The 27,325-nt window shown below is 35.1% G+C and overlaps 1 protein-coding gene across 1 annotated transcript in view; it reads left to right on the top strand.

Annotated features, from left to right (window-relative positions):
- The first annotated feature begins 1,064 nt into the window (after positions 1-1,064).
- The window catches only part of SLC35F4 (solute carrier family 35 member F4), a 235,976-nt gene continuing 209,715 nt past the window's right edge, over positions 1,065-27,325 (top strand). The window contains 2 exon segments of the mRNA XM_074290219.1: positions 1,065-1,234; positions 1,236-1,257. Coding sequence (XP_074146320.1) covers positions 1,154-1,234; positions 1,236-1,257 — 103 coding nt within the window. The 5' untranslated portion in view covers positions 1,065-1,153.

Raw genomic sequence — 27,325 nt, 5'->3', positions numbered from 1 at the left:
TAAATAAAGGGTATTATGAGATTGTCAGGGTTGTCAGAGCTCCATTACTCATTCTCTCCTCCCTAATTGTTTAAAATTTTCTCCCAAAAAAGCCACTGTCAAGAGAGCACCAACGATAAAACAATAGCTAATATTCAAAGTCACTAAAGAGTCTTAGAGAGGAAGCAGGAATCCAGTCATGGAGGACTGGGAGCTGGAGACTTTTTAAAAAAATATTTTGTGCCCAGGTTAAACTACTTCACATTCCTGTGACTCATTTTCTCAGTTTCTAATAATAATAATACCAGTGAATGACATTGGATATTCTTAAACAGGATATCCACCTCTTGGGGAAGCTGTGAGAACTCATGGACACGTGGAGCTTTTGTAGATTCTCAGGGTGGAAAATCGTGAGTAAATTCAAGATGCGGTATTATTCTAAACTATAGGAAAAACTAGAGGTGCTATGTACCAAAGCTTCGATTTACATAAATAGCTACGAGGTCCCACAAAATAGGCAGAACTTGGGTTTTCCACATTCATTTCTCTCAACTACCTCTAATCTTCCCCCTTTGTCCTCAGCTCTCTTCAGTCCCAGCAATCATTCTGAACAGAAGGTCTCGCCTCTGGAAAAGGAGACAAGCCCAAAGCTTCTAGCAATTGAAGATGGAGAAGAAAGAAAACGAATAGGTTAATAATTAATGTTTCTATCCAGGTATGTGCCTATGTACACAGAAACATGCTCTTCTCCATCACTCTCTTCTTCTCGCATCCTTCCCCTCGTTGCCTCTGCAGTTGAAGTCGTCGTCGGAGGCTCAGAGGAGGAGGTTAAAGGAGGAGTTGGAGTGGGAAACTGGGTGAGGATAGAGGGAGGGAGCGCTCTTTGGAAAGAGGAGAGAGCCGGGTGGCTGGTGGGAAAGCCTGACAGGCTGACAGAGGCCGGCGAGAAGTGGGGGCTGCTGTTACTGTTGCCGCTGTTGCTGCTGCTGCTTTTGCTGTGATGCTGAGCCTGTCCTGCACGGGGCGGTGGAGTCAGAGCCCAAGCACCAGCTGGCAGCATCGGCGGCGGCGGCGGTGGCACCTGCATCACTCCCGATCTTCGAGCCCATCCTCCCGATTCTGCTCTCCCCTTTCCGTCCAGCACCTCCCGGGTGCAAGTGCCCTGGAGTTATTTATGGATGTCAAGGCAACTCCTAACGGGGTGGCCACCATCGAGGACAGGATCTTACGGATCACGGGCTATTATGGCTATTACCCCGGGATATTCCAGCCAAAAAAGTAAGATGCCCCCCCCGAACGTGATGGGGTTGTGGTGCTGTTGGTGATGGTGGTGGTAGCGGGGCTGGAGACAGTATTTCGGTGAGACGGCGAAGGTGGCGAGAGCGATTTGGGGGTGGGGAGGGGACTACCTGGGCGACCTGCTGCTGCCGCTGGCACCTGGAGGCGAGACAGACCAGTGGGCATTCAGGTTGCCGCCTCTACGAGGTCCGAGTCTTCCAGGCCACTTCGGGCACAAAGTATCTTTCAATGGCTCCAGTGCTAAACTGGGAGACAGATGGGGAAGCAACCGTTTGTAGGAAATAGTTAGGAAACGGTCGCAGTCGTTGGGGGCGGGGTGCGGTGGGGTGAACGAAGGAGGAAGAGCCGGAGTCCGAGAGGACCCTGCCTAGCTCCCCGGAGGGGGTGGGAACAACCTGCTCACTCTTTGGTCATCAACAATTTTCTAACATGGCTGTTCCCTTTAAACGGGCATTAGGGAACGAAGTTGAAGGGATTTCGAAGAGGTGGATCAGGGGAGGTCGAGGTTAGAGCTTGAACCAAGTGTTTTTTTGTTTGTTTGTTTGTTTTTGTTTTTTTTTTTTTGTTTGTTTTAATTTTTCTTGTGTGCTGATAAGAAGAATTCCTTCGGTCCCTCACTCGCGACTGCTTGTTCATTTAAAGGTTAGCAGAAGGTTCGATCTTTTAAGCTATTGCTACCGTGGAGTTACTCTTGTTTTACCGCCTTCTGTACTATGATAGTTCTGGGTAGAAAAATCAACCCCTTGGGATCAGCTCAGAAAGGGTCATACTTTATCTCCTCCAAGCCCCTGAACCACATCATCCGGGCTGAGCAGACGAAGCTGTCCTGTGCTCCTTTTCCTTTCCGCTGAGTTAAATCACGTAGAGCTCTGATGCCATCGCATTTCAGGAGTGGCGGGGCACCTTTGATGGCTAACAGTGGTAGCTTCTGCAAAGGTATTCCCCAGCCCAGGGAAATGTCCAGAGGTCCATGTTGTGGTTAGTTCTGGCAAACACTGAAGGGCCTTTCCCCCTGAACTGAAGGAGTCGCAGAAGATCTATTCACAAGAAGGTGGATTTTTTTTTTTTTTTTTTTTTTTTTTTAATATCTCACCATTGCTCTGGCATCTTTAAGGAAGCCCATTTGATGTTTTTGATGTTTTTAATTGGAAGGTTTTGAGCTCCTGTGTTCAATTCTGAATAATGTTTTTATTCAAATTTATTTTTTTGGGGGGGAATAAGTAAGAGTTTCTCCAAAATTGGGACGATAAAACGATTCCACAAATATGAGAAAAAAAGGTTTTCCACAGAAGTTCCCTTCCCCCTTCCCCCCAATCCCTTCCTTTGTTTCACAATAATTATTCTTCAAGAGCTTGCTCCCAGGACTGTCATTGCACTGGTATTTTCCAGTATGATCTTTTATTTTGTTTCAGGAAAGCTTTTTGATGTGGACCGTTCCCGTATAGTAGCTGTTTTTGCATTTTAGGCTTAGATTATTCGTTTTCCATGCAGAAGTAATTATATAGTGTTAGAATTTTCTGGAAAGAAAATAATACACTGTTCAGTGCTGTTGGAAAGTCTTTGTGTGAAAGCTTGAGGAAACTTTTCAGTGTGTGTGTATGTGTATTTGCTTCTGGTGAAGGGACTCTTTTAACCATTGAAACAGAATTTGACATTAGTTTGTGTGATTTTATTTCTTGGAAATTTTAATTATACACTGCAGGATTTTAGTAATTTAGAGAACCTGATAATTTTCTTGCTCTCTTTGGTTCTTAGGGATGTTTATTTTGCTTAACAACAGTATCTTTTCCAATGAAAACCAGAAGATAATGTGGAGAAAGTGAATTTTGAATTAGAATATTTAATATGAAACTTTGGGACTTTTCCCATTATCTGTATGCATTAAATTTGCATCACAATGTCACAAATGAGGAATCAAAGAAAATACATTATTTGAAGCAAAAAATGGAAGGTAAGAGAAATAAAAAACACATTTAGATTGGTTATTGTTGATAATAATTTTTAAGCTAACTTAGAAGATACAGAATTTGTATAGACCAGACAGAGAAATCCCAAAGAACAGTTAGAATTTAGTAACAGAAGTGTAACATACCCTTACTTCTTTTCATGTCTGCAGAAGTGGAGAGAAGATTGTCTTTGAGCTCAGTCAGAGGCTGAGGGAGGAGAGAGTTGGAGAAAGGCCAGCCAGTTGAACACCATGAAATAATCCTGTCTTTAATGCAGGATTCTACTAGTAAACAAACAAATTGAAGCAAACGGATGCAATTGATTCAGGTCAATTGATTCAGCTGTTACCAGGAATTGAGGAACAGATTTTGGAAGACTGAAGCATGAAGGTGAACTATAGCACATAACATTTAAAAGTAATGTGAAGTTTTCATCTTGTGATTGGTTCTACTGAGGCTTAAACTGTAAGAAGGTTTCAGAAGATCTGGAATAGACTACTTTTTAAAAGTGAATGAAGGCTTACTTCTAGGGAAATGAACAAGTGGACACCATGTCATCTCAGAATCACAGACCTTGAACTACAAGGAACCTTGGCACTCATCTAATCTAAACCCCTTATTTTACAGATGAGGAAACACAGACCCAGAAAAATTAAATGACTTGACTGGAGTCATTTAGGAAGCAAATCATGAGATATGACTTAATCTGTGCCTTTTGATACCCAAGTGCAGAATTGCATTTTGCTGCTTCTTCCTTTGAGAGCACTGCACTTTCACAAATCTCATTCTCCTCTTCAATTCTAGGATCAGATTATTTCTCCTTGAGCCTGTCCACAATATGTTTATTGTTGGACTAATAATGGATAGATTATAATCAAGGCAGTATGCATTCTTCATCCACTTGTTTTTTTTATCTTTTTCTGTGTGGATTGTTAAGTTGACATTAAGTGGCTTTGGCTCTCTGTTCCAGGGAGTGCTACAATTTGATGCATAAAGACAAAACTGGGAAAATCTCAATACCTATAAAAAGGACATTCTATAAAGGGCCTTGGGCATTGAGGCAATGTAGTGGATAGAGGGTTGGATAGTGAATAGAGTAGAAGAGTGCTTTTGAGTTAAAATCTGATCTCATATACTTAATTAGCTGTGCGACTCTGTGAAAGTCACTTAACTCTGTTTCCATTCCCTCATCTATAAAATGAGTCAGAGAAGGAAATGGCAAATCATTCCAATATCTTTGCTAAGAAAACCTCAAATGCAGTCATGAAGAGTCAGACACAACTGAATAATAACATGGCTTTGGTGAATACTCTTAAGAAGCACGTCTCCTTGAATTATGCTTCATTTCTTATTGAAAACCAGAGAATCATTGAACAAAGGTATCCCTCTCCTTGAATATGTCAGGAAATCTTATTCATTCTTAACCTTGTTGGAGGAAGAACTTGAAAGTAGCATTTAGGTCTCGAGTCAACTGTTTTAATATAATATACATGGCCAATGAATATATTGGGAAAAAATCTTCTTGCTACTCTTTAATGCCCTTTGCTGTCACAACTGCTGATATATTAGGAAGAAACCTAAGAAAGAAATGATTTTTTTGCCAGGTTGGCACTGGGTAAAAAACTCTTTAGCCTTATGGGTTGTAAGAATTCTCACTGTTAACTTCTGGGTCATTTTCTTTGATTTAATCCTGTCTTGGCTGAAATGGAATTATTTAAAAATAAAGACACTTTATTAAAAAAAACTAAGAAAAATTAGTCAAGATATTGAAAAAGTCTGACATTATATGTAGTATTCCATGCTTACAGCCCTCTATCTCTTCAAAGATGCCTCTTTCCTTAATGACTCACCTCTTGAAAGCCATGATGTGAAACTGGGGTGCCTGTTAGGACCTACTAGGATGACAGTAATTTGGCTATTGCTAATAAGTAGCTTAACTATTTCATTCCCATACTTCTTTCTAGTACATAATGATTTGGGTATATGGCCTTCAGTCCCTTTATAGTTCTACAAATAGAATAAGCACAGTCTTGGGATAATCTTGGTATTGGTCCCTGCACTCAAGTTTATATATAGAGGGTTGATTGGCTTAGAATTGCCAAATAGGTTTGAAGCTTTAGGGGGTACCTTGAGTAAGGCAGGAAGGCCCATACTCTTCTATTCCTAGATTTTATCATAAGTAAGTTCATGATTCAGAAACTTTGTAATGCAGTACCTGGAATATAGTAAACAATAAATGCTTGTTGACTTTGACTATCTGACTGACCTCAAAGGGCAGAAAGTACAGTACAATTACCCAAATTGCCTATTTGCAATAACAGCTCTATTTGCCTTGATGGCAATAGCTACCCTGGTTACTTTCTCAAATCTCACTGACTGATCTGTTCATGCCCGGCAAGCTCTAAAGTGAAATCTATTTGCCACAAAATCCATGACTTTTCTTCGCTCTATCTTTTGCAGAGTCCTGTTATGGACTCCACAACCTACAATGAAAATTCATCTTGATTATGGCAAATAAAAAGACATTGTTTCTGGGTAATTTAATCATTTTATTCATAAGACCAACAATTCATTAATAAAAAGATGATCATTTGGCCATCTCCCTTAGACCAAAGACAATCATGGCAGTGGACTCAAGGTTTATGTGTTCTTTTGTAAGAATAGTGACAATAAACTCAATATAACAGTGAATCAATATAACAGTGAAGGACTGAAATACAGTTATACAAAAGGCTTGTGATGGAAAATGCTATTCATATCCAGAGAAATAGCTATGGAGATTATGTAGATTGAAGCATATTATTTTCACTTTTTAAAAAATTTGTTTTTTATTTCTTCTTTCTCTTGGTTTTTCCCCTTTTCTGATTTTTCTTTCCCAACACAATTAATATGGAAATATTTTTAACATAATTGGACGTATATAACCTATAAGAGATTGCTTGCTCTCTTAGGAAAGGAGAGGGAAGGGAGGGGAGGAGAAAAATTTGAAACTTAAAATCTTACAAAAATCAATGTGGAAAACTATCTTTAATTAGAAAGAAATACTATTAAGTGGGGAAAAAAGAATAGGGGCTGAGAATGACTTCATATTACCTTTGAATAGAAAGACCAATCCCAGCCCTGCATAATCTATTTGAAGAATTTATGATCTATTCAAGCTTGAGCAGAATACAATGGACTACTCTACGTGTAGAATTTGAACAAGAAAGTTAAGTCAATATCATTATCAGCAATATCCTTCAAAAGACTGAACTTTGTAAGATTGGACTTTTGGAAAAGGAGGAAACTCTGGATCTCTCCAAGTCATTGGTTATTAATAATCATTTTTCTTATTGTAGAACCAAGTAGATCCAATTCTCAATCTTAAAGGTCCCCTCAAAAAGGACAAAGGGTGGTTCATCTCTGAGACTTCTACTTGTTTAATTGGTTTTAGAGAAGTAAACCTCTGTAATCTCCCTATGTAGATGGAACTCTGCTATGAAGTGAATCTTTTCATTGTTCCATTTGACCAAACCTGTGGTCACTCTTGTGTGATTTATCAGGTTACTATTTCAACTTTTTCTGTAACTTCCTAAATTCATTGATTATGAAAATCTGCCTATCTTCTGACTTTACTGTGAAAGAGATCATTCTCTAAGCACTGTAATAGGATAAACTCAAAGCTTTCTTAATAACAATAACAGTAACAGTTCCTAATTCTCATCCTCACTCCCTTTCCCTTTTTTTTTTTTTTTTTTTTTACTTTATAGTCCTAATCTCAGTGGGAGTTAGTATATTTTCCAGTGGTCTTACTTTCTATCTTTCACTTCCTTCCCCCTTTATCATCATCTTTTTCATATGTGCTGTTACCAAATAATCCTCAGCAGACATGGTACAATACTTAAAAGATGATGAGGTCTGTCTCTAGTTGCTGAATTTGTAGGGACAGTTTGCTTTCTCTTTCCTTATGTCTGCTGTGTGGCCTGTCTAGGACCATTAAAAATAACAAGGGAATGCCTGACCTGGCTCTTCCTTTATCTTTTATGTCAAACTCTTTAGCATCCACTGAATTAAGTCCTTTACATCAGTAGCTTCCTTTTCTCTGTCTCATTGAAGCATTTTCCATAAGCACCCAGAAAAGACTTTGCCATGGTATATTATCCTAATATATCTGGCCCTCTGATCGATCACCTTATCATCAGTGTTATCCTTCTCTGGCTTCAATCACAGTATGGGCTATAATCCTGTTTAAAAAGAAATAAGCATTTTATTTCCCCCCCAATTATATGTAAATATAATTTTTAACATTCATTAAAAAATCTCTTGAATTCCAAATTTTCTCCCTTTTTCCCTCCCTAAACTCCCTCATTGAGAAGGCAAGCAATTTGGTATAGGTTATATATGTGCAGTCATTCAAAATACATTTCCATATTAGTCATATTATAAAGAAAACATAAACCAAAAAAAAAAAAAAAACCCCAAGTAAAATAAAATAAGAAAAAGCATACTTTGATCTGTATTCAGACTCCCTATGATGCTGTTTTGATCCAAATCCTACCAACGACACCAAAATATAAGAGACTAGTTTGAGACTAGATGAACCTGAGACAATTCTAGGCTATCCAATAATTAACAAAAGGAAGCTTATGTATCTTAGCAATAACATGGAAAGAATACTCTCAGCAATGTTATGTTATTGACTCAGATAGATGTCAAATCTTTGGGCATTAGCAGGGCAGGATGTGGTGATTCCTATGGCCACCAAGTCTGAAGGACCTTGAGAAGTTGACTACCTTTATGCCCTTAGGCAAGCAGGAAGTCCTATCAAATATTTCAACCATTAGTTTCCTGTTGGGAACAGTTTTTTTCCCCTTTCCTTTTAGGGTGAAAACTATTCTAGGCAACCCTATCTAACATGGTCTTTGGGAGATATTGCTTCTAGCACACTTAAATTCTTTATCTAAATGGAACTACTGGTACAGTTATTTTGAGGAAAATTTGGAGTTAGGCCACAATAAATCTCAGGTACCTGGTGAAGACACATATAAAATTGTATTTCCTTGGGATTTTGGGTATATGAATAAGATATGGTAGGTATCTTAAGGGATTGTGGAGTATTTTAAGATATATTGATGCCTCTTTAGAGAATTTAGTGACAATAAAAATAATTGACAATATCCAGTTCCCAAGGCCATCAGTGCACTTCTAAAGAAACTAATTAATTGCATTTAGTGAATAACATGAGATGAAAATGGTGATGGTTGGGATCAAGGAGAAAGGGGAAATTTTGTCAGAAATTTACTTTCTTTGAGTGAATCAGGTAGATGTTCCCCTATAGAATCTGAAAATAGACAATGTTATTTTATAGTCATTTTACATTCACTAATTGGAATTACTTTTCATTGTAAAACACCAGATCAGAAATTTGATAGGTGGAAAGGACCATCTAGTCCAACCCTACTCATATTTCAGGGATGTTTTGATTTTCCCAAAGTAACATTAGCTGGTAAATAGCATAGGAATGATTCAAATGATAACTATTATTATTAGGCGATGATGATTTGAACACAGCATATGAGAGAAGTAATGTTTTAAAAGATAACCTAGAAAGATAGGGAGAGACTACTCTAGAACACTGCATCCCCAAATACTACTGTGTGCCCCAACCAGATTACAGTATAACTGAGAGATAATTAAAAAAAAATAAAAATACAATAGAGTATTTTTGTTTTTCAGTCATGTCTAATACTTTGTGACCCTTTTTGGGGGGGGGCAGAAGGTGGTTTGTCACATTTTACAGATGAAGAAATTGAGACAAACTGGGTTAAATGACTTCATCAAAGTCACATAGCTAATAAATTTCTGAGGCTGGATTTGAATTCAGGAAGATGAGTCATTCTGAATCCAGGTCTAGTATTTTATCCACATGTCACCTTTTTACCCTACAACATAGCATAAATAATGTTGAAATCCCTACCACTTATAGGGATCCTTATGTACCAATTAGTGATCTTTCCCCAATTTTTGTTCAAGTTTTTTTCCCCATTGAGCTAAATTGTATAGGTATTTAAATGAAAAGAAAACAAATTTACACTTTATCTTAGATATAATAGGGAAACCCTCAAGATTTCAAATAGTTTCAGATGAAGGGGCAATCTTATTAAGTTATTTAGGAAACAGTTTCTTACCTAATTTTTAAAGTGTGATTAGGAAATTGCTGTGCCCATTAATTTTACAACTATTATGTTTTCAAACTGTTTTCTCACTTTGGAAGTTGAGATTAGTTTTCCCTTCAGAAATTGTTTTTCAAATTGAAAATTGGTTAAATGAATTAAAGACTCACAGAAAGAGAAAGTTTGAACTCTTTGGCCCATGTATGGTACCAACTTTTAGGCCAACGATGTTTAGGCTAGTATAGAATCTCCTAAAGATTACAGAATCTCCTGCTTTTGATGATTCACAGTCCTAGGATGTACTTCTAAAGCAGAGATTATTTAGTTCAACCCCTTCTTTATACTGATGAGGAACCTTAGGATCATGGAGGCTAAGTGATTTGCCTATATTCACATGGGTATGAAATATCAAGGTTAATATTTGAATCCAGGACCTCAGACTACAAACTGAGTACTTTTACAATCAGAGTTGGCTCTTGGAGTGTATTTAGATAATATTTCATTGAATTGTGGACACTATACAATATATTACAAAACATTTTCAGGTGTCTGCATAGATTAAGCCAATCAGAAATTGGCATACCTAGCTTCCACTAGAGAATTATTTATTGAATTTCATGGAAGTGCTACTGATCCAAAATTTGAATAACATATTCCTCAATTAAGTAGGATAAATCACTAATTCCTTTAGATATGGAACACTTCAACAATCCAAAATTACCTATAATATTATATGTTTTACACAACTATTGTAAAGTATATTATTTTGCAAGTTTTAGTTTTAGGCTAATGCCAAGAAGGCACACTTAGTGTATGGTGTCATAGATAGTTTCAAGTCAAATATTTTATAAACTAGGTATATTTGGAATTTATCAGACCTTCTGAAAATAGATTCCAAATTGGGAATAAAATTGAATTCAGGAACTAGAAATAAAAACTAAATTTTCTAATTTACTTCACTTTCTGAAATTTTGGGACACTATATCTTTTTGCCAGTTATGCTCCCCCCTTTTAAAGACCACCACTTATATTAACTCCACAATCCCATTTTATCAATTGTTTCAGTAGCTAGGATTTAGTTTTCCAGGCTTGATGAATTCAATTTATCTATTTGAATTCATAAATTATCATCCATGAAGAATGTTTTCTCATGATCTCCCTGAATATTTTGGGTATGGATTTCCTTGGTAGCTCTTTTGATTCTGTCCTTTCTACTACAAATATAATTTTCTTTGAAAGAGAGCTCATAAGCAAAATAAAAGTTAAAATACTATTGCTTTATCATTTTCCCATCCACTCAGTCCCATTCCTACTTTTGTCTTTCTTTTTTATCCTAACATGGCTTAAACAGTCATTCTTTTTTATTGTACTTTGCTTTCATTACCATCCTCAGCAAAACTTTGAACTCAGCAAAAGTTTGAGTTTTAGTATCCTGTTTGGCTACAATCAGTCTCTTTAGATAACCTTTTTTTCTTCTTATTGAAATTGCTTTTCTTTTGCTTTATTTAATTCTTTATGGCTTATTATTCCTCTTGGAATGACTTCTCCTATGACATTTTAGGCTATTGTGTCATAATCATTTTTTTTTTGATGAAATCCTCTCCATCAAATTTTAGTGTACATGTCAGACTATACTTGAGTATTTTCATTTTTTTGGTCATCATTTGGAAAAGGAAGGTCGTGACCTCTTTCTTCTTAAAGTTACTCATCATTTCTCAGGAACCATGTCAGTCTTTTTGGTGAGTATTCAGTTTAAAATTAAAGTTCAAATTGTTGCTTGGTTCAGTATTTGAAAGATGGAATTATCATTAAGGCAAGTCAAGAAAAAAATTGCTACTCCTGTCTGAGTAAGAGCTACAATAAATAGCTAGATAGTTGAAGTCCCTTAACATTGCTATATCCTGCTTTTTTTGATAGGATCTGTTTATCAATTTTCTCAATTTAGTTATCTTTCCAGATTAAAGGTTATTTGTTACTTTCATTTTACTTTTTCAAAGTAAAAAGTAAAAAGAAGCATTAACATCTGCTTTACTGCTGCACTCAAAGAAACATAGAACTTTTCCATCTGATTTCAATTAATTGAGCAATTAACATTTATTAAGCACCTACTATATACCAGGCATTGTGCAAAGCACTAAGTATACACTACATGCAAACAAACATATACAAAGTAAGTTAGATATGGGATCAATAGGAAATCATTAACAGAGAGAAAGCAATAGAATTGAGGTATTGGGAAACATTTCCTATGGAATTTTAGTGAAAGTCACTAAATTATTGAATTTAGTGAAATTTTATTTGGGATTTAAAGGAAAGCTAGGGAATTCAATAGTTGGTTTGGAGGAGAGAACATTCCAGTAAAGGAAAAAAGCCAGAGAAAATGCTCTCTGAGAGATGAAGTGTCTTGTTCATGGAACAACTATGAGGCCAATGTTACCAGATTAAAGAGTATGTGTTGGGAGAGTAACATGTAAGAAGACTGGAAAAGTAGGAGGATGTGATTTGAATGACAACTAGAGCATTTTGCAATAGGGAGGTAATAGAGAGCTAATGGAGTTCATTGAGATGGGATGTATGTTTATGTTTGTGTGTGATATGAATGGACCTGCATTTTAGGAAAATCATATTGGTAGCTAAATGGAGGATTAATTGAAGTAAGGATACACTTGAGGCAGGCAAACCTACCATAAGTATTGCAATAATCAAGGTATGAAGGCCTATAGAGGAGAAAAGGAGGGTTTTTAAAGAGATGTTACAAAGACAAAATCAATAAATCTTGAATAATAGCTTAGATATGGGGGTTGATAAATAGTGAAAAATCCAAAATGACTCCTAGGTTGAGAACCCGAATGAGTGGGAAGATGATGCTACCCTTTTTGGGCATAGGGAAGGTGAGGGGAGAAGGGTTAGGGACAAAAATGAGTTCTATTTGAGACATATTGAGTTTAAGACGTCTACTGAAGATCTCATTCAAGATGTCTAAGAGGTAAGCAGGTAGAATTATGAGTTTGGGGATCAGCAGAGAGAGGATAGATAAAATGGAAAATCACCAGCATGGAAATGGTAATTAAACCCACAGGAGCTGATAAGATCACCAAATGAAGTAGTAAAGAGGGAGAAGAGAGGAGAACCCCAGAGAGAGAACCCTGAGAGACCCCTATGATTAGAAAGCATGATCTAGAAAAGGATGGAGGAAAGATGATAGAGAAAAAGTGATCAGATAAGGAGAGAGTGAACATGGAAAAGAGGTATTTATCATAGGTGTCATTTTTGAGGAGTTTAGCTACAAAGAGCAGAAAAGATAGTGGAGATCAAGTGAGGTGGATTAGGTTATAAGGGGCTAAGAAAAGAATGAGGGGAGAAAAGAATGAAGGCATTTAATGTGAATAGTCTTTTCAAGGAATTTCTAGCTATAAAAGAAAGAAGTTTTAGAATGATAGCAGTGATAGAATGAAGAAGTGATCAAATGAAGGCTTTTTAAGGAAAGAGGAGGTGTAGACTTATTTGTAGGTAATAGGAAATGAGCCAAAATACAGGGAGAGATTGAAAATAAGTGAATAACTAGGGAATCCAGAGGGGGGCAATCTCTTTGAGAATTGTTGGAAGAATATTTACTGGAAAGATCATTCATCCCCACTGCTCCAAGTTTTACCTGTATTAGTGAGTGTTTTTTTTTTCTCCTTTGACTTATTGTGATCATATCACATAGGTGAACTGACCATCTGGCCACCTTGGTTTATGACATCTCTTTAATTCCCTTGCCTAAACAAATTCTGTGGCCTGTGTTAGGAAGGATGTTCCAGTTCTGCTCATTCAAATGCTGACTCTTGCTTTGGATGCTACAATTTCTAATAGAAAGCCTCCTGAGTGATGTTTAATAAACCTGTCTTTGAGGCCCTTATTTGTCATCTCAACTTCGATTAAATTTTGATTACATTTTCTGGGATAGTGGGATTTCATGGGTCCCTCAGGAATAACTTAGGTTTGTCTTCTAAGAAAGAGGTGGAGAGAGGAGAGATATATGTTTGGTTCCTTTGGACAGTTTTTAAGGTTTAAAATATATTTTTAAAAAATTATTTTATTTAAAAAACAGAATAAGAAAAAAGGAAAACAGAAAAGGAACACAAAACAAAATGAAATGAAAAGAAATCATTGTCATATGCCCAGCAGAACATCAGAGAGGATTCAAAATTTATATAACAACAAATTACCAGTTCGCAAAAATATATATATATATATGTTAGTAGAAGAAATTATATTCATGAGTGTTCATAAGATATGTTTTTCTCAAGGATATAGAGCTGTTATAAGAAAAGGGAAGTATTAGAATGACCTGCTTATTATTTTATGTTTTGACATTCTAAATGCTTATTTATAGATTATTGCACTAAAGCAGGCATACTTCACATAATTATGATGTAATTGTAACATGTGCAAGGCTGAGGTATGTGTTTAATTGTACCCTTTGAAGGGGGAGGCAATCAAATCAAAAAATAACTTCAGTGTTAACTTTCTGTGACACACAGAGAAGCCATGCTATGAAGCATCAATGGCAGCCTTCAACATTGCTTCAGTTGCTAGGACTTGAGCAATGAAAGAGTAGGATTCATTTATGATGATCAAAAAATAAAGGAGAAAATTAATTTAGAAGAGTGTTTCCCACTGTCATATAATTTACATAGAGTAGAGAAAAAAATTATGTTACCCAATTAAAATGTCTACTTCCAGAGGTAGATCTTTTCCAGAGATTATAGCAATTTTAGATAATTTTGTGACACTGAACTTTATTATGTTCTGTCTAAAGATTTCTATCTGTTATTGTTGGGGTAAGTCAGCAGAAAAATAAGCTTTGCTTTATTGAAATTTCCTTTGCTCAGAACCAACATCTCTTTCATTAAGCATAGGATATCTGTACTAGGCAATTAGATGGCACAGTGGATAGAGTGCTGTCCCTAGATCAGGAAGCCTCACCTTTCTGAATTCAAATCTGAACTCAGACTCACTAGCTGTGTGACTCTGGGCAAGTCACTTAAGCCTGGCCTGGTGTGGTCACAGAGTTTCAGAGGTGACTGAAAACAACTGAACAACAATAACAACTTATACTCGCCTTAGAATTATCCCACAGACAACACATTATTTACTTATGACAGGTGGAGCTTCTTTAAAAAGGATTTTGTGTAAAAGATGGTTCTATTTTAGGAATTCATTCTTTTCATATATGTTTGAGCAGAAAGTTAAAAGCCAATTATTCTATTATTTTAGTTAGTGAGTGGGGAAATCTGGAGTCATTTACCGAGTAAATGATATGAGATTCCAGGGAAGCCACTGGAATATATGCTCCCTTGGCTGTTGAGATAGTGGTATGGTTGTTGCTGTTGTTCATTTGTAACCAACTCTTTGTGACCTAATTTGGTTTTTTTTTTGGCAAAGATATTAGAATAGTTTGTGATAACTTTCTCTTGCTCATTTTATAGATGAGGAAACTGAGGTAAACAGGATTACATGACTTGCACAAGGTCACACAGCTAGTAAGTCTCTGAGGAAGGATTTTAACTCAAGAAGATGAGTCTTCCTGATTCTAGAACTAGCACTAATTTACTCAGCTGCCCTATGTTGTGGTAAACTGGGTTAATCATTTACCACTTTTGACTCCCCCTTTTATCACCTGGTTTGTGTGAATAAATACATGGGGGGAAAGTATAAAATAATTTTTAGTTTGGGCCAAATTTTTTTGTATGACTACTTTATTCAATTGGTATTTTCTCAGCATGTGCATTAAAATACACCCTTAATCCTAAGAATTATTGATACTGAATATCTAAAGCAGAATTACTCTATTAAGAAATGAAAACTCCTGGCTTTAGGGAGCTTAAGCCTGTTTAAGGATTAAAAAAATAAAGAAAAACAAAACCCAGCCATGTACAAAATATGAAATAAGAAAGAATGTGCTGAAAAATACTGTGTATTGAGTTCTAAGGTAAGTAAATCAGAATGGTGTGAAGTTAATGGAGAGGATTTCTAATAGTAATCTAGTAAATATAGATATCTGTGAATTATAAGCAAGTTTATTTGATATATTTCCTGATAGTCTCGGATATATTAAGAAAATAAGATTTAAAAAATAGAAAAAGATTCAAAGTAGTCACAGTGAAACTATACATGTTTTTATTTTCATAAACAGAAAGTTCTTCCATTTATCTTTCACTTTAATTTCCCTCAAAGAGATGTGTTGACTAACAGTCACTAGCTTTTCAGACCCCTCCTTTAGGATTCATGCAAAAGACTTGAACAACACAAGGATAAATGGAGAATAATCTAATTGCAGGAAAAAAGGCATTAAAATTATGGCATTTTTACATAGCACAGTGTATGGCATTTATACATAGCATAGTATTTCTAAATGGTTGTCTTAAGGATTTTTTCTTTTAGAAAAAATATCTAGCAGTGGTCCTCAAACTTTTTAAATAGGGGGCCAGTTCACTGTCCCTCAGACTATGGGAGGGCCGGACTATAGTAAAAACAAAAACTTACACTCTCTCTCCACTCCTCAGCCCATTTGCCATAACCTGGTGGGCCACATAAATATCCTCAGCGGGCAGCATCTGGCCTTTGGGGCATAGTTTGAGAACTCCTGATACAGTTAACTATATTATTTGAATAGAAACAGATTCTATTCATGTAAAATTTGTTACTATACTGTGAGGAAGCTTAAAAAAGTGCAGAATACAAAATTTTTATTAGGGGTGTTATGCATAATTATAAAGAGGATAAAGGAAGAATTAGACAAGGTATACCCTCAGGATCAGAAATTCTATGGAATATTTAAAGAACTTTTTAAATTCAAAGATGAAATGTTGAGTTGATTAAATCATTGAATTTTTTAAAGTTCATTTTTACTTGTATTTATTGAGTTCAAGATGCTTGCTTAAATTGGGAAACATAGGTTCAATTGGAAAACAAAAATTTTCTGCATGGCACCAAATATTTTGGTGAAATAAAATAATTCAAAGATATGAACATAAATAAAATTCCATGAAAACAAATTCTGTGAATACATTTTATACAGATACATTTTATGCAATTGCCTCTTGATTTATTCAGAGAATAATTATTTAGTCCAGTGGTTGCCAAAGTGGGAGCTATTACCTTACAACAAAGATTTGAACCCAAGGGGTATATGGTCAACCAGATGGAGAGCAGTAAGATAGGTCATAACTGGTCTTCCTTGCAATAGCTAATCATGGGACTGATCTCAAAAGCAATCACTCTCAACTGCATCCTTCAGTACTTCTCTACTCTGTACCTTTCTTTTATTCTGCAAATTCTCAGTTGCCGGTTTTTTTTTTTTTTTTTTTTGGAGGCAGATGACAATTCCTCAGGGTGATTGGAACCTAATTTCTATCTGGATACCTATAGCAGTAGCTGTGCAGATACTATTAGGACAATTTCTCTGCCCTCAAGTAAACTGAGCATAGGGATATGATCAAGGTGCTGTCTGCTCTGCTTGTCAGCTTCTTCTTACAGTTTTCCTCCATCTTTAGGGGCTTCTCCCTGAAAATAATCTGGAACAATTCATCTCCTCTCTCAAATCTGAAAGTCAGGACAAAAATTTTTTTCCTCTCAAATTCTTGCCAGCTCATTCTCTCACACAGACACAAAGCATTTAGTAATCTTTCTTCACCAATGAGAAGAATCTTATATGAAGAAACTCAAATCCCAGTTTACAGATGGAATAGAGTGAGTCTCATATAATATTTAGGCATGGATAGGCTGTGAGGTTTTAGTGAAGTCTTATATTATCTTTCAAAGTCATACTTTTTAACTTTTGCTTTTTAACTTTCTACCTGAGACCAATATATACAAATTGCCAAATCTTATCATTTTTAGCTCCACAACATCTTTCATATACTCCTTTTCTCTATTCACACAGCTGACTTGGTAATTCAAGTCTTTCTTACCTCTTGGTTCCTAATTGATCTGTCTGCCTCTTCTCTTCCCCCTTTAATCTATTCTCTACTCAATTGTCATCATGATTTTTCTAAAGGTCTGATAATATCACTTCTCTGCTCAGTAAACAGCAGTTGCTCCCATTTGACTCTTACGTTCAATTTTTTTCTATAGTATTTCATTTTTTCCAAATATACAAAAATAATTTTCCACATTAAATTTTGCAAAATTTTGTGTTCCAAATTTTTCTCCCTCCTTCTTTCCCCTTTCTCCTCAAGACTTAAAGCAATATGATGTACAGTCCTTCTAAACGTATTTCCATATTCATCATGCCATGCAAGAAAAATCAGATCAAAATGAAAAAAAGACATGAGAAAGGAAAAAAATGATAAGCAAACAACAAAAAGATGAAAATACTATGCTTTGATGGATAGGCATTCAGTCTCTTTCAGTTCTCTCTCTGGATGTGGATGGCACTTTTCCCCCAAATCTATTGGAATTGCCTTGAATCACCTCATTGAAAAGAGTCCATCATAGTTGATCTTCACATAATCTTGTTTATTGTATACAGGGTTCTCTTGGTTCTCCTCACTTCAATCAACATCGCTTCATTTAAGTCTTTTCAGGCTTTTCTGAAGTCAGTCTGCTCATGGTTTCTTATAGAACAATAATATTTTATTACATTCAAATATCATCACTTCTTCAGCCATTTCCCAACTATGAGCTTCCACTCAATTTCTAATTCCTTGGCACTATAAAAATAGCTGCTGCAAACATTTTTGCACATGTGGATCAAATTTTTAAAATGAAATCTCTAAAAAAAAATTGTGCATATTTTATAATGTGTGTCATTTGTGCTATAATCCATTGACCTAATTTATAAATAAATATATAGATATATGTTTCTACATATTTACTTACTAATTTATAAATAAGTAAATATATATATGCATATATATATATTATACTTTTGGTTGAATCCTCAACATTATTTTTTACTTCTAGAAGTATACAATCAAAAAAATTTGATGGCCACTGGTAGATTCTGATGGTTATTTAGATCTTTTTCCCCTTCCTTTTCATGTTTTGGAGTATTTTTGCTGATTCCTAGAGATGGACAAAAAAGGAAGAAGAGATAAGAATGAAATCAGTCTGCTGATTTTAGGGGCTTTGAGAAATTGGCTGGTATTAGAGAATTTTAAATATTGGTTTAAATTTGTTTGGGAATTATCAGTGCATTTTGGTTATCTGTATTATCATTGCTCTCTATGACCTTGATTAAGTGAGACTTTTCTGTGTCTGTACAAAGTCTGTTAACTGAGTAGTCTACAAACTATGGGCATCCCAAGAGATTAGCTAAATTTTGTTTTCTATGCCCTTCAGATGAGGAAAAAAAATTGTATATAGAGCCATAAGAAATCCACAATGGAAGTCCTTTCATCCTAGACACAGGCTCTGGCAATGGTAGAAGGCTAAAAACTAGGTCTGCCCTCCTCCCCCCAGTTTTTGTCAGTTCATATTAGCTTGTAATTAGATGTGAAGGTTTCAGCCTATCTATCTATTTTTGTTCTTTGAGAGTCAGCTTGCTAGACAAGAAAGATTTGATCTAATTATAGTTAAAGTAAACAAGATTTTGCCACTTCTATTGTAATGGTTTTTGGGTTTTCTGTAAATAAAATTTTACCTCCTCTTTATGCCATTGAATCTCCTCTGCTTCTTGTCTTGATTCAGTCTCTCATCAGCACTGCAAGTCAGTTCTGATCTTTAATTAAAATATATGAGGTGCTTTTGAATTGCAGATCTCTTTAATTGGCAAGCCTATGTAGTATATTTTTATGCACATAGAATGTAGTTTAATCTAGGAGAGCAGGATTCAGTGACCTTGAATAAGTCACTCTCCTTGAGTCTCAGTTCCTAGCATCTATAAAATTAGGGGCTTGGATTACATGGTTCTGAAGTTCCTTCCAGCTCTAGTTCTATCATACTATGATTATTTGAAATTTATAATTTGTGACATTTAATTGCAAATTGCTATGGCTGAGGGGAAGCAGAGGGAACAAACTCATAAGTGTGGTGTGTTATATTTCATTGGGGATATACAAGGTCCTGTAGCATCTGCTTTTGTTTAAATAGTTTCCATTTTCAATTGAATCATGGTTTTAACCAAGATAATCTTTTTAATGTTGACATTTTACTTTTCTAAACTTTTTATACTTAGTGACCCATATATATGGATCACTAAGTATATAGAGATATAGATATAGATATAGATATAGATATAGAGATAGAGATATAGATATAGATATAGATATAGATATAGATATAGATATAGATATAGATAGATAGATAGGAACAAACAAGGTGATTCCTCTGAAAAATGTTACTTCTTCCTCCCTTTACTCTACCTTAAAGGATCTACATTGACAGATTTTGACAATATCCTTTCAACTTGGATGTATCTCTGAAAGGTAAGAGTATCTGGGTTTAAAACAAAACAGCCAATGGTTTAGCTTGAAGCAAATTTCAATCATGGAGATGTGAATTGGGCTCCCCTGTTCAATTCTTAGACCCAAGCAGATATCTTGGTTCTTCTTTCTTTGATTTTTAAAAAAGACTAAATCAGAGTCTAGGCTGGGCAGCTCTAATAATCTTTGTTTTATACATTCATCACATATGGTACTTGAGAAATGTTTTGAAATTCTCTATGAAAAAAAGATCAGCCAGGGAATTGTTTAGTTCCAGTGTATTTGTTACTTGAGGGATTTGCTTAAAATCATCCAGGAGCTGATCAAGTCAAGTAACTGAAAATTAGATTTTTGATTTGATATACTCATTGAGGAAAGTAAAGTCTAAAGGTAAAGATAATAGAAACTCACAGGTCCCTGAGAAAAACAAAGATCTACAACATCAGAAATCATTCCCTTGTCATCTTGTAGTGAAATCCAGCCTGAACTGGAAAAAAATATGTGTATGGAAATACCATTGCCTTGTAGCTGAATCATCTGTTTAGAATTAGCTTAGAATGCTTAGATCATCTCCACCTGGTATAAACACTGACAAACAAAATGGCAATAACATTGCTGCTCTTGGCATACTTGACCTCGCTCTCAGGTGCTCAAGGAAGTAGAATATTGCAATAGCTTTTAAAGTAATTTTATTGATAGATCTTGCTTTTATATTGCTTAAATTTCCCTCTTGCTCCTTTTTCCTAGAGAACTGTCATAACTTAAAAAAGCAAAAGAAATACAGAAAAAATTAGCAAAACCAATGAGCACTTAAAAAAAATCTGAAATTATATGCAAAGATCCATATCTATGAACCTCAAACTCTGCAAAGGATCTTTTGGTAGGTAGCTTTTCAATCTCTTCTTAGGGCTGAAGCATATTCTTTATAATTTCCAACATTGTTTCTTTGCTTTGTAGTGATTTTCTCTTAATTTACCTTGTTGTAGACATTGAGTATATTGAAGTTCTGGCTTTGCTGAATTCACTTTTGCAATCATTTTTGCATTTCATATAAATTTATGTTAATCTTTCTATGCTTCTCTGTATTCATCATCATCTGCATTCATTGATCTTATTGTATAAGAAGACATCATTACATTCACATACCATAATTCTTTTAGCCATTCTCTAATTAGTAAACATTTACTTCATTTTCAATTCTTTGCTATAACAAAAAGTATTGCTATAAATAATTTGGTGTAAATGGGGTCTTTCTTTTTTATCAGTGACCTCCTTGTTTCAAATGCTGAGCAACAGATTCTCTGAAATATAGGATATGGATTTTTAATCGCTTTATTTGTATATTTCAAAGCTATTTTCCTGATATCTAAGCTAATGCATAATTATTCCACAGATCTTCCAACATTTCTAGTCTCATTTTTGGGTCATCTCTGCCAAGTTGCAGGGTGTGAGGTAATACTTCAAGACTGCTTTGATTTCCATTTCTCTTATTAGTGTTTTGGAACATTATTTCTTTTGAGAACATTTTGCTCATATCTTTTGACCACTTTTTGTTTGGGGAAATGGCTCAGAGGCCTCATATATTTTTGGAAGCTGTCAACACATATGAGTATCCTCTAATCAATCATTTCATTTCTAGTACCTATTTCTTCAATCATCTGTTGGTGCTTGGTTGGTAAGTTAATTTTCCTGCTCTTTTCAAAACTGAAGATTCGCCATAATCTAGTTTTAACATACTTTTCCAGATTTATTTCACAATATTCTGTCTATTGCACTACACATTCTAGTGAAAAGGAAACATTTGGTGTCCTTCATACCTCAACTTCTTGGAATGCTTAGCTTTTTTCATTCTCAAATTCCATTTCTTTTGGCTTTTCCTGATTCCCTCATTCATTGGTGATCACACTTCACCAAAATTACTTTTCTCTCCCTTTGGATATATTTTGTGTTTATTTTTCTGTTCCTATGACATTTCCTTCAATTAAGATGTAAGCTCTTTAAAGACGGACTTTTTTGTTGCTATAATGTCTATCTTTATGCTCCCATATCCTAGTTTATCAAATTGAAACAAATTTATCATTTTTGTGTCTGTCTTTATATCATTCACTGTGTCTAGATATTTTTTTTCCTTCCTCTTCCTTCTCTGCCTCCATTCAAGATGCATTCTGTCTTCCCTTATTGAAATCTTTTATTGTAGTTGAATTGTCTCATTAATGTCCTAGTCTCCATGATCCCATTTGGGGTTTTCTTTGCTAAGGTACTGGGATAGTTTGCCATTTCCTTCTCCAAATCATTTTACAGAAGAAACTGAGGCAAACAGGTTAAATTAATTGCCTGGGTGTCTGAGGCTGGATTTGAATTCAAGTTGTCCTTTCTCCTGTATCCATTATACCATTTAGCTGTCTATATTGAAATCTTTACTATCCTTAAAGATGTACTTTAATGCAACTTCCCTGAAGTCTCCCCATACTTTGCTCATCTTCAGAAATGATCTTTCTTTTCTTGAAATTATTTTTATTATAGTTATTAGTTTATATATCTCTTCTTTCAACTTTCTCTTTCCCTCTATTAGATTGTGTGCTTCTTGAAGGCTGGCTGGATACCCAATATAATTGTCCACAGTAAAAAAAAAAAAAAAACATTTGGTTTACAATTATGGTGCCTGTTTGATTTGTGATTTTCATTAGTATATATTTTAATATTTGATAGGGAGCTAGAATTCATAAAGGTACCTTATTATAAAAATAAAAAAATGGAAGTACTAACTGTATATTCCTGGACAAGGCACTCTGCTTTATATGAGTTTCCTTAAAGGAGATGAAAAATCACTCTAGTATCTTTGCTAAGAAAACCCTAAAAGAAGTTATGAAGAGTTGGACATGATTGAACAACAACTATACAGGAATACAAATATTTAAGTAAGCACAGAGTTCAACTATATATTTAAATCTTGATTCAATATTTGGTTATTTCTCAGAATCCAATTGTTTCTCCTAATACTGGAATGATAGATTTCTGTGTCACAGTATCTATCAAGAGAGTACCATACTTTTAACAGAAGCTCTTCATATTTGGAAAAGTTGGGGGAAGCTATTTAGATATCATGGACTTGGTTTGATTCTGTTGGAATCTCCATGAAACTGAAGGGAAAGTGTGGCAAAAGATTATACTCTCACAATGTTTCCCTTAGCTCTATATGGAAAACTCAAAATGAGCTCCATTTCTGCAAATATACATACCTAATATGTATGCTTTAGTGTGCTGACAATGTTATGCTGTGAATATTTGGCCTTGTTTCTAATTATTTTTTGTCATGGTAAATTAATATACTTTCTGATACTAATTGGGAAAAATTATAAATATGCTTCATCTTTGTGTCTGTGCTTAGTCATAAATGACCTGTAATATCTTTCTTATTTTGCTGAGTTAACATAAGGGAAAATTAGCTATCAAATATGAAACTAATTATTGGTCAGTGATAAAACTTTCCTTTCAGTTTCCAAATCTTCATTTCTTATATAAAGTGACTCAATTATCAGTCAGAGATAGAAAAAGGAATTTAATAATTATTCTAGTATCCCTGAGCTGACCCAGTTTATAAAACCTGACCATGACAAAAATGAATGATATGAAAAGAGCATGGCAGCAGGAGGTAGAGGACCTGAATCCTAGGTCAATTAATCATTTAATCAATCAACAAACATTTATTAATATCTTACTAAGTGTCAAGAATTGTGCTAGGTGGGTGGAATATAAAGAGAAAGATGAAACAGTCCCTGCCCCCAAGAGACTTGATTTCTCTTGAGGGAAATAATTTATGCAAATAAAAGCATATATAAAACAAATACAAGGTAATTTCAGGAGAAAATGTCTCTAAAAGAGGAGATGTTTTCCTACTACAGCAAAACACCCAATTTTTGTACATCTCCATTACCAAATCTATAAAATGTGGGTAGTAATATCCTTCCTTTCTGAAGACAGGGGCTAGTCCAGGTGGTAACTTTTAGAATCCTTCAGACTCCAACCACTTTGATGCTTTGCTTCTGCTATGAGAATCAAATAACCAAAAGTTGAGGAGATATGGCTGTAATGATATCAGTCCAATAAATGGGTCAGATAGGACTGAGTTAAGGATAGCTGTCAAGTAAAGCTATTAAGGATAGTTATGTTGGTAAATATTAAATAGCAACTCTCTAAGTGGGTGGGAGAGTGTTTCCACAAAATACTTTTCAGTTTGGTATGCACTATTAAAACTTTCTTAAGTCTAGACAATCAACTCCATAATAAAACAAGTCCTGATTGATAGAGCCAAGTTTCAAGGCTCACCCTGAAAATTTTACGTCCAGTTCTCTAGTCAGTCTGAGCTGGTTTCAGCACATCCCTATAATCTATATGCCTTTTTCTAGTATTATGCTTGAAATAGTTTCACCATAGTGTGTCTATTTGGTTTTGCCCCCGGTTTCAGGGTTTGTCACATATCACCAAATGAGTGTCTACACATACTCATTACCTTTGTTTGGACTTTCTAAAAGATGAGACTTTTTTTTGGACTATTGTGTCACCTAAATATAAAATCTATGAACCAAGGTGAATTGAATATTGTCAGTTAAGAGATGAAAAGTTTATATAGATATTGACATCTTGAGTGTCAGAAACTTAATTAAATGGGAATGGGTGAATACAATTCAGGTGATCATTGGATTGAACAAATCAAAAGCCAGAATTAAAGTTGCTGGAAGAAATATCAACAATCTCAGATATGCAGATGATACCACTCTGAAGGCAGAAAATGAAGAAGAATTAAGAAGCCTCTTAGTGAGAGTGAAAGAAGAGAATGTAGAAGCTGGCTTGAAGTTTAACATAAAAAAATCAACTAAGATCATGACAACTGTTCCCATAACTTCTTGGCAAATAGAAGGAGAAGAGGAAACAGTGTCAGATTTTATATTTTTAGGCTCAGAGATCATTACAGCCATGAAATTAAAAAATACTTGCTCCTTGGTAGGAAAACTATTGCTGCTATTGTTCATCCTGCATTTTCAGAGAGGATCAATGACTTCATGGTGTAATGAGAGATGTCTTGACTTGCTCATGAATTGAATTTAAATGAGGTAGGATTGCACAAAGTTGTCAGCCTCACTTTCTCTTCCAGAGTCACTGCAGTTGACATGGAAGCAAAACAAATGTCAAGAAAACTGGCAGTAGTTCAGGATGCAATGGATGACCTTGGTATCTTTGATATCTGACCAAGCTTTAAGTGCTCCACAAAATCAATTTCATCTACCTTCAGAGCTGTTGGAACAAATTGTTTTCATCCACCTGTTCCATCATGGGGAGTCTTCATATGCTTGGGATAGAAATGCAATTCTGGACAGTATACAAAATCAGAGACATCATTTTGCCAACAAAAATCTGGATAGTTAAAGCTTTTGTCATTTTTCTAGTAGTAATGCATGGCTATGAGAACTGAAGTATAAGTAGAACCAACACTTTCCAGTTGTGGTGCTGGAGAAGACTTTTGAGAATCCCCTGGACAGCAAAGAAATTAAATCAGTTGTCACTTAAAGAAATTACTTCTATTCATTGTGAAGGACAATACTAAAGCTGAAACTTAAATACTTTGACAACATAATGAGAAGACAGAACTCAATGGAATGGGAAAAAAAACAACCCTGATGTTGGGAGAGATTGAAGACTAAAGGAAAAGGGATGGCAGAGGTTGAGATCAGTATTATGAAAACAATGAAATTAGTTTGGACAGACTTTGGGAGATGGTGGAGGATTAGAAAGGCCTGACATACTATGGTTTTGGGGATCATGAACAGACAGTCATGATTGAATGATTGAACAATAACAGTCTCCTAATTGTTCTTTCAAGTCTCTCTCCTGAGTTGCTAAATTGACATTATAAAACATTTTCTTGAAGAAACTGTCTCTGGCAGAAGAAGGAAATTTAGAGAAGTACTGAAAAAAGCCAGGAAAATCAGGAAACAGAGGTGAGGAGGGAGGGCATTCTAGGCTCCATCTGGGAGTTAGAAAATACAGTGTCTTCTTCTAGGAACAGTGAGGCTAGTGATGAATAGTAGTGTAATTATATGGTAATAAAGTATATAAAAAGATTGAAAAGATCAAGTTATGAAGGGCTTTTAAAAAACAAAAAGTCAACTTGTATATTTGATCCCAGAGATAATAGAAAACTATTGGAATTTGATTAATAGGGGAGGAATGTGATCAGTCCTAAGTTTTAGGAAGATTAATTTGGAAGCTGAATTCAATATACTTCAATTCAATAAACATTTATTAAATGTCTATTATGTTCCAGGTACTGTACTAAAAACTGGGCATATAAAAGTAAGCAAAAGACAGTCCTTGACCTCAGTAAACTTACAATCTAAAAGGGGAGACAACTTGCAAACAGATATATTCAATGCAAGCTAGATATAGGAAACAATTTAGAAAGTGAAATCACTAGGATTAAGAGGTGTTAGAGAAGGCTTCCTATAGAAGGTAGAATTTTAGTTAGGAAGCCTGGGAGGTCAGCAGTCAGAGCAGAAGAGGGAGAGCATTCTAAACATGGGATTTCAGTCCAAAGAGAAGATCCAGAGCTGAAAGATGAAGTGTCTGATTCATGGAACAGCCAGGAGGTCAATGAATGGAGAATGGGCTGGAGCAATGAGAGATTTGAAGCTTGGAGACCAATTAGAAGGCACTGTCAGTTTTCTGGAATGAATAATTCCAGTGTTCAACAAATGAAAACTGTAAGATATTTATAATGGTAAAAGCTTTAATGAAATTTTCATGACTATTTCTGTGTTTCTTTGGAGTAAAAAAGATCCGATCATATTTAAATATTTTTTCATTTGATTGCTTATTAGTCATTTCTCTGCCTGGGTAACCTAAAGATAATAGCTAATGTTGTTTCTATTTTGCAAAGATGTTATTGGATCCACAAATCTATTCAGTCCTCTTGAGGAGGAAGAAAATCTCCCACCAAGATATTCAGTTGACAAATTGCTGAAATGAAGGGAAATAATTACACTATAATAATTCCATTGATTGCTTTTAGAATAGCACAAAAAATAACAATCCAGATTAAGCCCTTTTGTAATTTTTGAAGCAGAAGTTGCCATAATGCCAACATATATTTAAATGATGAATGGTGCTTTGAGATGGCCAAAAGCTCAGGAGAGGCTTTTCTAGCATTTTAGATACTCTATTCACAGTTTTTGGTACAGTTGCTTTAGAATTAATCAGCCTTGTTTCAATTCAATTCCATGATTATTTATTAAGCATTTATGTACAAGGCACTACGATGGGCTCTGAAGGAGAAATCTGAAGATGAATAAGCCCTCACGGAGCTTGCAATCTAGAAGGAAAAGGGAAAGGTTAGTGGGCCAAAAATAGCATTTCTAAAAATGGCAATATGATGTATGCTTAGTAGGAGTATGAATTTTAGCCTCAGGGTATGTAGACTCCAGTGCTTAATAAATGGTTGTTTAAAAAAAATAATAATAATAACCATGGGGGAAAGAAAGAA

The sequence above is a fragment of the Sminthopsis crassicaudata genome, chromosome 2 (assembly GCF_048593235.1).
Source record: "Sminthopsis crassicaudata isolate SCR6 chromosome 2, ASM4859323v1, whole genome shotgun sequence".
Classification (NCBI taxonomy): Eukaryota; Metazoa; Chordata; class Mammalia; order Dasyuromorphia; family Dasyuridae; genus Sminthopsis; species Sminthopsis crassicaudata.
This window is presented reverse-complemented; position numbering and strand designations above follow the sequence as displayed.